The 15,287-nt window shown below is 39.1% G+C and overlaps 1 protein-coding gene across 1 annotated transcript in view; it reads right to left on the bottom strand.

Moving 5' to 3' along the window:
• XRN1 (5'-3' exoribonuclease 1) overlaps positions 1 to 15,287 on the bottom strand; it is a 45,208-nt gene that overhangs the window by 28,858 nt on the left and 1,063 nt on the right. Inside the window, exons 2-18 of the mRNA XM_081007708.1 lie at positions 12,164 to 12,396; positions 10,561 to 10,658; positions 9,167 to 9,276; positions 8,969 to 9,079; positions 7,189 to 7,271; positions 6,952 to 7,039; positions 6,692 to 6,860; positions 6,400 to 6,467; positions 4,803 to 4,931; positions 4,547 to 4,616; positions 3,947 to 4,052; positions 3,563 to 3,652; positions 2,333 to 2,489; positions 1,898 to 2,017; positions 854 to 1,023; positions 264 to 384; positions 64 to 162 (exon numbers count right to left, since the gene is read on the bottom strand). Coding sequence (XP_080863834.1) covers positions 64 to 162; positions 264 to 384; positions 854 to 1,023; positions 1,898 to 2,017; positions 2,333 to 2,489; positions 3,563 to 3,652; positions 3,947 to 4,052; positions 4,547 to 4,616; positions 4,803 to 4,931; positions 6,400 to 6,467; positions 6,692 to 6,860; positions 6,952 to 7,039; positions 7,189 to 7,271; positions 8,969 to 9,079; positions 9,167 to 9,276; positions 10,561 to 10,658; positions 12,164 to 12,396 — 2,022 coding nt within the window. The remainder of the gene's footprint in view (positions 1 to 63; positions 163 to 263; positions 385 to 853; positions 1,024 to 1,897; positions 2,018 to 2,332; positions 2,490 to 3,562; positions 3,653 to 3,946; positions 4,053 to 4,546; positions 4,617 to 4,802; positions 4,932 to 6,399; positions 6,468 to 6,691; positions 6,861 to 6,951; positions 7,040 to 7,188; positions 7,272 to 8,968; positions 9,080 to 9,166; positions 9,277 to 10,560; positions 10,659 to 12,163; positions 12,397 to 15,287) is intronic.

Here is a 15,287-nt window from a genome sequence, read left to right as displayed (position 1 = left end):
CTAGCATTACTTCTCTAAAATAAGAGACTGTCAAAAACGAAGTTGAAAAAGCCAGACACTCACTAGTTCCTCTGAATCATCGGAAACCATTATTTCCAGTAGCATGTTTTCTCCATGGCTGCTCTGTTGAAAAACTTGTACCCCACTTTTTTTCAGATAGAACTAGAATAGGGATAGAAAGTCAAGATGTACAATGAAAGCCTTCCACTGAATAAGTACCTAACAAAAACATGTCATTCTTAAATCAATAAAGCACCATTTACCTTATGATTAATGTGCTTCAGAGTAGGAAAGCCACAGAAATACAGCCTTTCCATATCCAATTTTGTTATTTTATTTTGGGCTATATCTACATGCCAGACGTCCAGAGACATAGCTTTATGCCTAAGAAACAAGAGCACAACTTTCAACATACAGCTACTCTGAAAAACTGTCTCTGCACACAGAACATAAGCTTTTTTTTTACAAATGTATATTTTGAAACACTGCCTTTCACAGTAAACAAAGGCTGAAAACAAGAACGTTGTTACGCTTACAACAGTCAGTCAGAATTAAAGGAAGTCTATCAAATATATGCAGAAGAATCCATCTTTGGCCATTTAACTTTACTAACTGACATCTTCTTTGATTGTATGAGGGGACAAGGACAGCTTAAGAGCATTTCATTACGCATTTCTGTCAAATGATTTCTTACTATTATCTATGGGCTACAGCCAAGAACCTACTTAGTGTTTCTGAAACAAACGCGATTTTGAAACTAACTTCCAAACAAAGCTAACGCAAAGGGGCACTGCAGCAGCGGCGCTCAGTAGATTGCACACTTTCAATTAAGGAATTACACCTGCAGTCTTACTTTGCATGGCATCTTTCTATGGAAGGGAACTTCTCTGGCCATGGAGACAGGTACTGGAACTCTGTGTCTTTATCATAGAAGTACATCAGGCATTCACTGTGCCTATTTCTTTGCTTTTCTTCTATTGTCAAGAACTTGTTGCAGGATTCCATTGCTTCTAACAATCGTTTCTAAATAGAATATAACACTTAGTAAGCATTAGGCATATTGAAATGCAGAGACTGGGAGGAGGTTGGATCCAATCTAAATTAGTTAAACTTAGTGCCTAATGAAATCAATAGGACAAGTTCAATCCCAGTGAGTATTGACTATAATTAAGGATGTTAAGGAAAAAGCGGAAGAGGGGTAAATAATTAAGCAAGAAATGAGGGCGTATGTGAAGGGAGCAACTATTTCCCTTATCCATGATTAAATAATTAGTATTATGATTATGATTATTATTAATTTCTTACCTACCCTTTAACTGGGAGGTCCCAGAATGAGTAGCATTGCATCTGGACTAAATATGGCTAAGAGTGTAGCTCTAATTATTCATGTCCAAAGGATGGTTTGAACATTATTCCCCCTGTTTTGCCTAAGGTTTTCCCTAGGAACACTTAGAAGTGAGCCATCCCTGCTCTTCTCCAGGGGAGAATACTGTACTGTAGCACTTTTTTCCTGAAAGGGTGATTCATAATTATTTGAACTAATGATGTCCCCAAAGATTAAGCACTCTTTGGGTTTATAATTTCTTGGTTTGGTCATTCATTTCTCCCTATGGTTACACTTATAGGAACTAGAGGAATAGAATGCCTGAAGCCTGGAATGCCTGGAGCCCATTTACTAACTCTTCTTGGGCATAGTCTTGGGGACAGAGGTAGAAAGGTAAAGAACTACCTCCCAAGGTCTTTGTAAACTAACCAATGGAGAACACAGACAGCTATTGCTGATTCAACTTATCTGGTCTCAAATTTGGAAGAAAAATAAAACTAAACCATGCAAACCAGGCCTTGGTTTAAACAGTTTACTAGTCACTTTATGATCAAAGAATGGTAGAGTTCTTACCTCATCAATAAATGGTATTAAAACCACTGCTTCCCATTCTTGTTGCTTTCCATTTAGATCAGTTTTAAATTCAGTTGGATAATATTCAATAATGGGAGACTCTTCACCAGTCATCAAATGCTAAAGAATTGGAAGTAAGTAATCAAAGTTAAGCAATGGGAATTCAAACTAAAATACATTTTAAAAGAAGACTATGATAAGACCTAACTAACATTAGCCCTTACTGATGGAAAGTAAATTATTTCTATAGCCTTTTGGTCAAAGAATTTAGAATTTGGACAATGTTCCTTTTCCAGTGGTACTTAATTAAGCAAATCCCTATATGGAGAATGTATATATATAATGCACAAGAGTAGGGTTGAAATTATCTTTGTAAAATAGAAGGATAGTAGCCATAATGATGAATGATGAATCCCTCTAAAGATTTTTAACTACCTGATAGCATTTTGGCAGCAAATCCTTGCTGGCTGCTGGAAGTACTGCAAGAAGCTGTTCAAATGGCATGAATGGTTTTCCTAAATCCAAGTGGATTTTCAGTTCACTGATGTTGCAGATATCTGAGAGGTAAGGTGCATAATGGTAGGGGTAGAACCTACAAGGAGGAAAGATGCTATTTTAGTTCAACAAAGATTGCAGCTGTACGAAAAGCATAAACACATATATTGTAATCTTATTTATTTTAATGGTCTGGAGGAAGAACAAAATCACAAATAATTAGACAAGGTATGTAACTCAGACAGCACTGCTCTAAATTGTATGGGGTGAGGAGGAGTGGTTTAAGGAACTGGGTGTCAAGTGGCAGCTATATGTATAGTCTAAAACAGTGGTTTTCAACCAGGGTGCCTTGAATGATGGTCAGGGCAACACTGGCCTGGCATCTGTCCCTCTTTCCTTCCCTCTCTGCTCTGATGCCCTCTTGTGTCTCTGCCTCCCAAATGACTGAACAGCTGTCTGTTGCAACAGCCCTGGCTACAAGTTTTGCAGGTGAATAGTGCCTCTGGGGATGGCCAGGGGGTGCTAGCTGCCAGGCAGCCTCGAAGTAAGCAAGCAAGCGGGCAAGGGAGCCCAGCCAGCCAGCCAGCCAGCCAGCCAGCCAGCCCTTGCTGTTGGGAATGGGCAGGTAAGTGGGAGGCTGGGCAGGCAGGCGCTGTGCTGGCCTTTCTTGTGCTTGCTGTGTGCAAGACATGCCTAGGAGTTGAGTGCCCAGTGCTGAAAGGGAGCCTTTCCGCCATGCAAGCCTGGCAGCACCTGCTGCTGCCTCCCAAGGTTAAGATGTTAGCCTCAAGTTCACCTTTGTCCAGTCTCCGTTGGGCCACAAAGGCTGGGGGCATCTTCTTCTCAGGCCCCTGTGGGGCAGTGTGAGGAGGCACCTCTCTTAGGGGCATGGGGGCAGCTCAGAGACCAGAGGACTCCCAAGGCGTGGGGGGAGAGGAGAAGAGGCTGAGGGAACACTCCATAAGGGATGGTGTTTGGAAAAGGGTGAGAGGCTTACAGCTTTGCAGGAAAGGGGTGTCATAACTGGGCTCCTGAGCCCCACAGGGGTGCCGCAGAAAGAATGTAGTTGGCCAAGGGAGCCGTGGACGCAAAAATGTTGAAAACCTCTGGTCTAAAACACACTTGATTGCAAAGCTGATATAAGCATTCCACTTGTAAATTTCATCTTACCAGCTCCATGACTGAACCCCATGGTAGTAGTAGTGCAATATCCACTGTATTGCCTGGACGTAACATTCTGCCTGGTCAGCTAGAAAGGCACTAAAACAAAAATACCAAAAATTGGCATATATTTTCTCCTTTCACTTACAAATAAGATTGAGAATGAAGCTGTTTTAGCTATTACCTCCAGCTATTTCAGAGGCATGGGTTGAAATAAAACCTTAAAACATTTTAAATTCACTAACAGAAATTATGTAATCGCTTCAGTTACTATAAATGAAGCACAGGTACTATAACTGGAGCACAGGTTCTCCTTTTTTATTTTAGAAATTGTAACCCACTTGGAGGAGTTCCAGTGCTCATGCAAGAAGCCATTTTGTTGCTAATACTTACTCTGAAACTACTTCTACACCCATCTTGGTCATATAGTATGTTCTTTTGTATTGCCTAAACTCTGTCTCAAACAAATCATCATCTTCTGGCTCATCTTCTAAAGAAGCTAAAATGAAAAATAAAATTGAGCAATTAACTTGTTATATACCACAATTAACATCTGCTATTTATTCTTTTTAATTTTTTTAATAAGCTGTATCCACCACTTCATTGTAAAAATCCTCAAAGTATGAAACAATAAAATCAAGAAAAAATTACAACCATGCTTAGAAACATACAAAGGTTAAAATACCAAAAAGGGATTAAAATTTCCTCAGGTTTATAAGCATCTGGGTAGGCTTGTCTAAACAAGATTGTTTTTATCAGGCACCGAAAGGAGTATAGCAAATATGCTTGCCTGAAATTAAAATGAACCTAGCTGAAAACTTTAAGTGTGCAAATAGTATGGAAAATGGAAATAAAAACAGCTTCCTTTAAAAAAAATTCATTGTCTTTTACTCACTTTCACTTAAAGAGTAAAATGCCAAGAATCTCGGGCTCACAGATAATTTATGTACACAAGTTTAGCCAGCACAGGCACCACACAACAATTGGACTCACTTTTTAAAGATGCTACAGTTCCATTGTCAGTTTTCTCCAAAGCAGCCAAGCACATAGCATTTTCCTGAGCCTGTTAAAATTGTGATTGATACTTTAAATAACACAGAGTGATATGCATATAGAATCAATTCAAAGAAGCTGTGATGGTAAAGAGTGAAATTTCAATGCTACAAGAATGCATCGTCTTTATAAATGACTTGGATAAAGGAATTGAAGAGACGCTCATCAAATCTGCAGATGACACCAGACTACTAACCTTGCGCTTCTTTTGCATTCTTGATTCTTCCGCAGCAATACCAGCTGCCTCATTCAGATATTTATTGCCCACTTTGCTTTCAAACCACTTCAGATCTAAAAAGATTTCACTGAAATGCTCACGGTCAAACTGTTAAAATAAATGGAAGAAAGAAAAGCATTATCATTATACATCTAATCTATTTCAAGGCAAATTTCTCAAGGAGATATTTGAACTCCAAAGCATATTATCTGGGTCATAACATTCAGACGGCAGACTGGGAAAGGTTATGGAACACAGACCTGAAATTTACGGCCTGTTGTTCCTTGAAAGAGAATTATATGCAAATGATATACCGTTGGTATTTGACTCCTACTAAGTTGGCAAAAATGTACAGGACAAGTACAAATACCTGCGGGAAATGTAAAGAAAAAGAAGGCACCTTTTATCATATGTGGTGGACTTGAAAGGTGGTAAAAGCTTTCTGGGAGATGATATATAATGAAATGGAAAAAGAAGTTTAAAATGACATTTGTTAAAAAACCAGTAATTTCTTAGGAATTACTGATACAGATATTCCAAAAGACCAGAAAAGACTTTTGATGTATGGAACAACAGCTGCTGAGATGCTACTAGCCCAGAGACAGAAGGAAGACACAGTCCCGACCAGAGAAGAATGGCAAACCAAGCTGATGGACTATGCTGAAATGGCAAAGCTGACTGGAAAACTCAGGAATCAAGAGGACAAAAACTTTATAAAAGAATGGGGAAAATGTATAAGTAATCAAAGAGACCACTGTAAGCAGATGGAAACATTGGCAGGATTTTGAATCACTTGTAGTGTAACAATTATCATGGAGAATATGGATTGATATAATAATTAGAGTTTGAAGAAGATGCAGTTTTTAACTGATTAAAATGGGACTCCAGGGAAGGGGTGGGGGAGTCCTGAGATTCCGAGGAATCTCTTTATATGGATATGCAATTGAATTTTTTCTATAAACGTGTATTGTAAAAAACGAAATTAAAATGTTTTCAAAAAAAGAAGCAGCATATTTTCCTACTACTATTTTCAACTGCAGATCTGGCAGGTTGGAACAGTTTACCTGTTTAGCACTAGTGGAAGTTTATCATACACTGGGGGGGGGGCACAAAAAGTGAAGCTATGCTGATTTACAGAAGCAGAATATATTTGAGAGGTACAGATTTAGTGGCTTGACTGAGATAAAAAGAAAGGTAATTCCAGCATAAGAAAAGCAGATTGGTAATGTTACAGTTATAAAATCAAAAGATACGATTCTCCTTGCATACTCTGTAACATGTGTGGTGGAAAGTTGCTTTTTTTCTTTACTGGACATGCATTCTGGGAAGCCAGAATCATATACATGCAGCGTGTCCGCTAATTCCAAAATGGATGAAGCTGCCCAGTATTTTCAATCATGCTACTTTCAAAATTTTCAAGCATCTCTCCACCTTGATGACAGCTAGAATTCTTTTCTTTTTCTTTTTAATGAAAAACTCAGGTTCTCAGATTTAGAGAGCAAACCTGCACATTGAAGGTATAGATGGGGCTTTAAGTTAAGACTTTAGTTTTGCTCAGAAGAAAAAATATACTTACATCTGACAATTTTGTAAGGTATTTCTCAAAACGAGGTAAGTTGAGGTGCCCACTTTCATTAATGTAACCTATTAGAGAAGAAAAATATGATTCATGCTTATAATCATGAGCTGCTTTTCCTGCAGGCACACTGTATTGAAGAGGAGCAACATGAGCAATATAACACAAAAAATTAAGACTGGATTCCCTGCTGTCTTTTCCATTCTGCAATCTCCTCTGTAATACTGTCACAATTGCAACAAGAAGCAATCTTGAAACTGACCATATTGCATTAGCTTTGTGAGACTCTTACCTCCAAGTTTAGGCAAAATATCCATGTATGTTCTATACAGCAGTGGCAGTGCATCATGGTTAATATGAAAGTGAGGTAGATGAGGGATAAAATCATTTCCAACAAGAAAGCCCATTAAGATCCAGTCATCTATTATTCTGTCAACTTCATATGTAAACGATATCTTGTCCTGATAAACAAAGGTTGATAGAAACAATTCGTGACCAATGCCTTATGCAAACCTTTAAACAATTTTTGCCCTGTGGTCCATCCATACTTACTTTAACTGGTGAGAATTCATAGTCAATATATTCTCTCATTAATGACAAGTGCAGTAAATGAAAAGTGGTTTCTTCTGGGGCACACGCTCTGTAAAATTATTGATCACAACTAAGTAAGCTGATGGAAATTTTACAAATAATTCAATATCAAATATTCATTTAAAAAAATGATGTAGCTATCTAGTGGTTTTGATCAATTTTCCTTTTTTATGCAATTCATATTTTTAGAGGAGTTACCTTTGTGACTTTTTGCCACCAAACCGGACCTCTTCTCTTAAAAGGGAAAAATGTGGCTCATGACTTGTCAGTCCAAGCATAATCTGTTGAAAGAAGCATTTTAAATGTTTTTACCCCTAAAACCAGTCACTTTAACAAAGTAGCTTTGAGTCTACAAAAGCTTATGCCATAATACATTTGTCAGTATTTAAGGTTCCACAAGACACTTTGTTTTTGAGGTAAGCATATTTAAAATATTTTGCTGCAACTCTGAATTATTAGTTCTTTTATGGGAAAGCAAGTAAGCCTAGGTTTAAAATGATCTCAATGAGACTCATGCATGGCGAGTGCTCCCTTCTTCCAATAGCATTCTTCTAGTAGTTGCCACACTACTTAAACTACTTTTCAAACCTACACAAATTAAAAAGGTTGTAGTCAAGAGTTTTATTTTTCTTAACTTTTTCACAAAATTTATATATCACTTGTTTGTAACAAAAGCTCTAAGCAGTTTCTGATAAATATTAAGACTATCAATTAAAAACAGTTAAAAACAAGGAATTAATTCCCCCCCAAAACAATCATCAATGTAAGCTGCTTTAAGCACTAAAATATTGTGAAAAGAACACACTAGGCCTGCAACTTACATAGAGGTTATGTTCCAGGGATTGTGCCTAAAATAAAAACTCATTGGGTTCAATGGCAGGTGGTATTGCCAAAGTCAGAACTCTATGTCCTCCCTTTTTTGCCATGTGTGTAAAAATTTTTTAAAGTGCACAACTTAAGGGCCTACTGCACAGCGAAGATGCCTGCCTTATGTCAATGGGCAGGGAATTCCAAAGTACAGGGTCAGCTACACTAAAATAACTTTTTCATTCATGTGCAAAATCAATACAGTGGTACCTCAGGTTAAGTACTTAATTCGTTCCGGAGGTCTGTTCTTAACCTGAAACTGTTCTTAACCTGAAGCACCACTTTAGCGAATAGGGCCTCCTGCTGCCGCCACGCCGCCGGAGCACAATTCTGTTCTCATCCTGAAGCAAAGTTCTTAACCCGAGGTAATATTTCTGGGTTAGCAGAGTCTGTAACCTGAAGCGTATGTAACCCGAGGTACCACTGTATTGTGTGGCATCTGTAACAGTGCTGCAGATCAAAGCTGTCAAGAGAGCATACATGGGCTAAGGAGATCCTGCAAATAAACTTGTGCCAAGCTGCTTTATATACTAATATTAACACCCTGAACTTGGCCCAATAACAAATCAGCAACCAGAGCAGATCTTTGGACAGAGCATCTCACTCCTGCCTGTCTCACTCATTCTGCACGAGCTGCAGATTCCAGATCAAGCCCAAGAGAAGTCACACAGAGACTGCAGTGTAGTAATTTAATCTGGAAATCACCAGTGGTCACTACTGTGGTCAAACTCTCCTGGTCCTGGAACGGCTGGCTGTAGCTGTTGTATCAGGCCAAGCTGGTAAAAAATGCTTCTAGTTACTGAGGCTACCTGGGCTGGTTCCAGAAGCACCCACAGACAGTGTTAACTGCGCCTTCAGCTAGAGCACAATCCTGTCCAGGGCAGGCAGTTGACCAATTTTTCTGTCACATGAAGGGGTCACTCACAGTGGCTCAGTCTTGCCGGAATTCAAGATCAGGTTATGATGTGAGAGGGTGGTGAGAAATCGCTGGGCACACGTAAAAGCATTTATTGCAGTCTGAAGAGACACTGTGGTTAATAGCCACATACATTTATATCCAGAATTTAATTTATTCCCAAATCCCACGCATACACTTTCAATCTGAACGTACCAAGTCAGCATCCAAACCATACAGACAGTGCCTTGTGTTTGGATCGTGGTCAGGCTTTGCTTTCTCTGACCTTATAAATTCCATAATTTTATGTTCCCCTTCTCCAGGTGTCTGAACAAAAAAAGAACAAAATAAAATTAATAAATACTGCTTCGTTTAATATTAATGTTGTAAGAAATTACTAATGTAAAAAGTAACCTCATGGCCTGATAAGTAGACAGTTACGCCTTGCCAGGATTTGTCTGTTGAAATCTTCATATTTACAAAATACTTCAGATGTTCATGCAACCTGGCCATGAATTCAGTCCCTAGTAACATAAATACGAAAGTTAAATCTTCACAGACTGAAATCTCAGAAAAGAATTAAAACCTGTTTCACTGGAAAAGATTAACAATCAACAGAAGTGGGAAACAATCATTTTATCTTTTACAAAGAGAGACACGTTTTTAGAAATCAATGTTTCACACAAAAATAGATGGTATACTACAATTAAAGATGGCACTATGACAGTATAAACTGTTCAGAATTCTAAAATGTGTTTTGGAATTTCAGCATTTTTATTTTGCTTCAACTGTGTTTTCCTGTTTCTGGTAAAGACAGCGTCAGAGATTCCCATGCATTAAGCACTTACTGATCTAGACTTTTGAGGGAAGACATTACCTGGTTCTCCAGTCTCAAGAGTTGTGCCTGAACCAGAAAATTTGTGACTTCCAGTTTATAGTAGCTCGACAAAGAATAGCAACAGGGATAAGAGAAAAGAGGATTTAGCTTAAGTGACTCTGTACCCCCATGGAGATAAAAATGAATTTAACTTCCATTTTGAAAGTCTTGCTGACAGCTTTTATGGGCCAAAATTGCTCAAAAGTCACACAGCATTCTTTGGAATCAACATGAGCTGGAGAAGCAAGATTCTTTGCATTTGTGCATGGAAATCTTTTTTCTATTTTTGTATCATAAGGTAAAATGTCCTAGTTGACTAATGAAATAGAAAAATGCAATATAGTATAGCTAGTGTGTTCAATGTTACACTCATTTTCCATGCGGTGTTTATTGCTACTTCCTTTTTTTTAACTTTGTTTGCTTCATTTAACACTTCTTATCTCAGAATTTCAAAAACAGAGACTGCCTTAGATCATCAAACCAAAGACCGCTCAAAAATCTGTGTTTGGATGGCTAAATGCTCTTGGGCATAAAAAGAATCTGATAGGAAATTTTAGTTGACTATAACTACAAGTAATTTCTATGCATTACATATTTTCTGGTTTCCAAAGTTACCCTGGGATAAAGACAAACATTTGCCACTGTAACCATAGCTCAAAACAAACAACTGCTAGTTTTTTCTATAGTGCAACGCACAAGAGAAGTCTCATAACAATAAGCCTGATTATCAATCTGCCACCATTTTCAAGTCATTAATTTCCAAAAAGCATTCACCTGAGTTAATTGCTAGAAACCTTTGGCTTACAGCACTTTTGAAAACCACATCCTTTAATTTCAAATGAGCTGTAAGGGGCAGAAAGAAGGATGCAATTCCAGATGGCAGCTTAGCACCCGAATGTAAGAACATTAAAAATTAAGCAGACTCCTCTACCTGGTGTAATGCAATTGGAATCAAATCTAGCTTCTGTCGGAAGAGTCTCTCCTTTCTCTAATGCCTTCTTTATTTTGTCCTCTGCCTCCTTTGCTGACCTGTAACAATATTTTGCATTTTAGTGCTGTAAAGTATGCACATCATTTCATATACATAATATCAATAATAGCACAAAAACTGTGTAAGGGGTGGGTTTTTATTAGACAGGAGGGGAGTACGCTGAGAGTCAGTGACTTGCTTAAGGCTACTCAGTGAATTAGAGGAGGATGTGAGATTTAAACAGAGACTTTCTGCTTTATAGTTCACACTCATGCACTAAAATTCCAAGCCCTTCTTCTCCTTCTACTAAGCCCTTCTACTCCAGTCCCAGTCCCAAATGATTTTTTAACCAAGACAATCATTAATTTAGCTAACCCACACTAATTAGATTTGTATTATTGTGTTTAGTGGAACATAATGCAAAGAAACCCGAGCTTTCTTTTAAATCCTGCTGAAATGAAACTTAGCTGAGCTAAACTTTCTAATAATTTTAGAGACCCTCTTCTTAAGACTCCCAAGTGCATTACCATGAGCTCAAAGCAAGTATTGGTTTCTCCATCAGCTACAATGTCAGCTCCCATACATGTAGAAGCTTCCAAAACACAGTAACACAGAAAACACATCAGTATTGAGATATACAAATATAAAGGCCAAAGTGGGGTGGGGCAGACGTATTTTTAAAGTAAGCAGCACAGCACCCAGACTTCAACAAATATGCTCTCCATGACTAGTGCGGTGCTATCAACTGCCAAGCATAAAAAGCAGCCAGTCTTAATCCTTATTTTGAAGCTGTAGAGCTGGGTAGGATTGTCCAAGCATTTGCACTGCAATTCCTGCCACTTCACAGCTCCAAAGGTGGGAGGAAGACCAGGGACTGTTCGGCAGCGGCATGGCAAAGAAGCCTTAGCTAGAAAGGGCCAAACAGGCAAAGGTTGTCAAGCTTTCCTGCTTCAGAGAAGGCAAGCTGGTGGAAAGTAGAGGACACTGCTGCCTGAAGGTGCCTGCTTTATCGCAGCAGTGGACAACACAACATACTCCCACCCCACCATCCCCTTTGCATCCTTGGGAAGCAATGCTCAACAGTGCACACTCCTCCCAGACTTTCCCTTGGGAAAGATCAGGCGGGTGCATTGGATGACACTGCCAAGAGATGTTCCATACATCTCTGGGAAGAGGCACCCAAAAGTGCATCCTTTCTGCTCCATCTGGTAGATGAAGTGCCTCTTTGGTTTCTGAGAGCATTTTATAGCACTTCCCAAAGGTGCATAGAAAAATTACGTAGGATGTCACCCAACAATGCATGCAGGCCTTTTCCTTGGAAAAAAATTAATGCAGGTGGGCTAACAGGTTGGGGATGCTGGCAACTATTTATTTTCATTTTCTTTCTTTCGTTTTTGCTTATCCAGCAAGGCATCCAAAAACCCTGGAAGGAACACAGCATTTCTTGGGGAAAAAAATTAGCAACAGATACAGTGTTAACTTGCCACTGCTTGAGAATAACATGCATTCAGAAGAGGTATGAGGGAACCAATAACAACAAACAAACAAGGAAGAACTCACACACCTAAAACGTCTGCCACGCTGCTGGTTCATTTTTGCTCTTGGAGCAACTCCATCTACTGCCATGAAGAAAACCTTTCTTGGTTTAATAATGCGAAACAATACTTCCAAATAGTGAAATATATCAGCAAAGATCTTGTCTTCAGAGATTCTGAAGTGAACATCATCATCATTAGGGTGTGAACACTGATGAATGATACCATTCATGTCCAGGTACAAGTTGTCAAACTCTGGAATCTAGGAAACATATTAGAGCCATTAATTCATACAAGTAGCAGTTATTCATCCACCTAGCAAGAAACCTTATGCCCCATCTTCCTCCTTTCTGTAGATATGATTCCATACCGGTATATGAAATACTTATTTCATGTGTTACTTCCACCTCTGGAGGAGGGCTCATAATTTTTAACTGTGCATTCTGGAATTGCTGTTTATAGATTTTTGGGTTTGATAAGAAACAATGCAGTCTGATTGTTTACATATCCTGCCAACCTAGCAGTTTGATGGGTGATACAGTGCCTGGTTTTACAGGTTTCTAAAACATTTTAGAAAACATATCCTGCCAACCTAGCAGTTTGAAAGCACATCAAAGTGCAAGTAGATAAATAGGTACCGTTCCAGCGGGAAGGTAAACGGCGCTTCCGTGCGCTGCTCTGGTTCACCAGAAGCAGCTTAGTCATGCTGGCAACATGACCTGGAAGCTGTCTGCGGACAAACGCCGGCTCCCTCGGCCAGTAAAGCGAGATGAGCACCGCAACCCCAGAGTCGTCCGCAACTGGACTTAACGGTCAGGGGTCCCTTTACCCTTAATCAAGAAATATGTTCTGCTTCTAGCAGCAAGGAAGCCACCAATAGTTGCTATATTATTCTCCCTTACACAGCAGTTACCAGTCCCATTGTAATGTTAAGCCAAACTAAGCATGAATGTGCGACCATGCAGGTACTCACAGTAAAAAGCATAGCTGCTTTGCCTGTCTCATAGTCCTGCTGTCATATCTGCATCCAAGCTATGGTTTGACTTAAAATTATTTCCAAACTCAAGTTCATGGTTTGTCTTGTTCCACCCTGTCACACAATGAAGTATTACCCACGCTCTGTAACTAACTAGTCAAATGCCCTAGATTTAACAAGCCAGGAAAGACCGGGGTCAAGGGGCACATTGTCAGGCGTAGAGCCAGCAGTACCTTGCCAGCGTAAATTAAAAACAACCCCACAAAACACCAACTTTAGCATTGGGTACTTCATTTGAAACTACAACTGCTGAGTCAAGGTCACTCCAAAGTCAAGTTCCTTTATCAAGGTTAAAGTGCTACTCAAAACAGCTAACCAAAATGATAGTATCACATGACAGTGATGCTACTGTACTTTATTGCATATTGTTTTTAGATGGTCTTTTTCAGTTTCTGTAATTGTAATAGAAATGTTTTAAATTGTATTCTACATTTGGTTTATGTGAGCAACCTTCCCCATTTGTCTTGAAAGGCAGCATATAAATTCTGGAGGAAAAAATAAGACATTTTTAATCATTGCTGGAAGAAATAGAAAATATGGCTCCAGTTAAAACATTTCACCACTGCAAGCAGCACTTCTGTGCGAGAATGGAAAACAACAGAGCACATTAACAGAAACAAAAGTGAAACCAACCTGCTAAGTATTTCCATAGAGAAATGAAACCTGCAATTTACCTAGGAACATGATCAGGCTATGCGTTAATACATTTTTTCCTAGCAAGTCCTCAAGTATATTAATACTGGTGCTATAAATTAAAATAAACTACAAGCAAATATTGCTCCCTGAATGGAAGGCTACAATCTGTATACTATCATGTATCTCAAGGCATATTTACGTAGGGAAAAATAAATATAGGATTTACTTCCAAGTATATATACACAAGATTGAAAGTAAAGTGTAAGATTCCTGACCATGCATTAGATCAAGGGTGACTAAATCCAAGCTTTGGAGTCTTGTCTGGCACCCAATCAAAATTTTTCTCTCCCCCTAACCATCCCACAACTTTGGTGATGGCAAAAAGAGATAAATTTGAACTAGACAACACTGGGATAGGAGAAGTTGTATAAACCTCTGCGCTTAGCCTGGTGCTTTGATGGGAGATTCAAACAGCCCCTCCCTGGATGTCAGACTCTTCATTTGATGGGTGAAGGGGGATGCTAGCCCCACCCCTCCTCAGATGATCCGTAGAGAGCAGCTGAGAAGACGACTCTGTGTAATAAGATTGTGAGGTGGCTAAATCCACCTGCTGGCAAATGGCCCTCAGATGGCTTGGCCAAAAAAAGGTTAGCCATCCCTGTATTTAACAGTAACTATAGTTACAGTGCCTGATTTTACAGCTTTCTAAAACATTTTTTTTAAAAAATAATTAATTTTTCTATTTTCCTATTTGCCTTTTCTCCACTCCTCAATTTCATCCTCACAACAAGCTTTTTAAAGTTGGTTAGGCTGAGAGTGTAACATCACCTAGTGATCCTCAGGGCTGAGTGGGGACTTGAAGTTACCCCCACCATGTCCAACACTTTAACAATGACACCAATGGCACTCTCAGGTGACACCACTTTCAAATCAGAAGCCACTCTTTTACATTGATTCAAAGCAGCAGTTCCTTAACCAAAAAAAGCTGTAATTGGTAGATCACCAGGATAAAGAGTAGTCAAAGGTTATCAAATAGGCAACAATGGTTGGCAGTGCAATGCTGTGTGTTTAAAGTTCCAGAGTTCAATGGAACTTATTTATTTATAGTTTGTTTACTTAGAAAGACTTATCTACCACTTCATCATAAATCTTTGCAGCAAGAGTGAATTCAGGATTTTGGCAACTCCACTCCAGGTCAGAGGGTCCTTCCGATTCAGCAGTCTGGCTCATTCTCCATCACCTTCATTCTCTTTCCTGCTGGGTAAAATCTCACTCCCATTCAACCATGTATTTTAATGGACCAATTTCTAATGTGGAAGCACACAGTTTTTCCCTGCTCCACAGAATTCAGGCAGAATAAAGCTGCCTGTTGTTAGCTGACAAATGCAGGTATTTCTATACAAGTGTGTTCAGGGCGTCGTTCCCAAAGCTGAAGCATTTCACAGTGAAGGACCAAAGTACAAAGTGTCCCTGAGTTGTTT

Source organism: Podarcis pityusensis (genome assembly GCF_964106645.2).
Source record: "Podarcis pityusensis genome assembly, chromosome: 5".
In the NCBI taxonomy this organism is placed as follows: domain Eukaryota; kingdom Metazoa; phylum Chordata; class Lepidosauria; order Squamata; family Lacertidae; genus Podarcis; species Podarcis pityusensis.
Note: the sequence above shows the minus strand (reverse complement) of the source record. Positions and strands in the feature narration are given on the sequence as shown.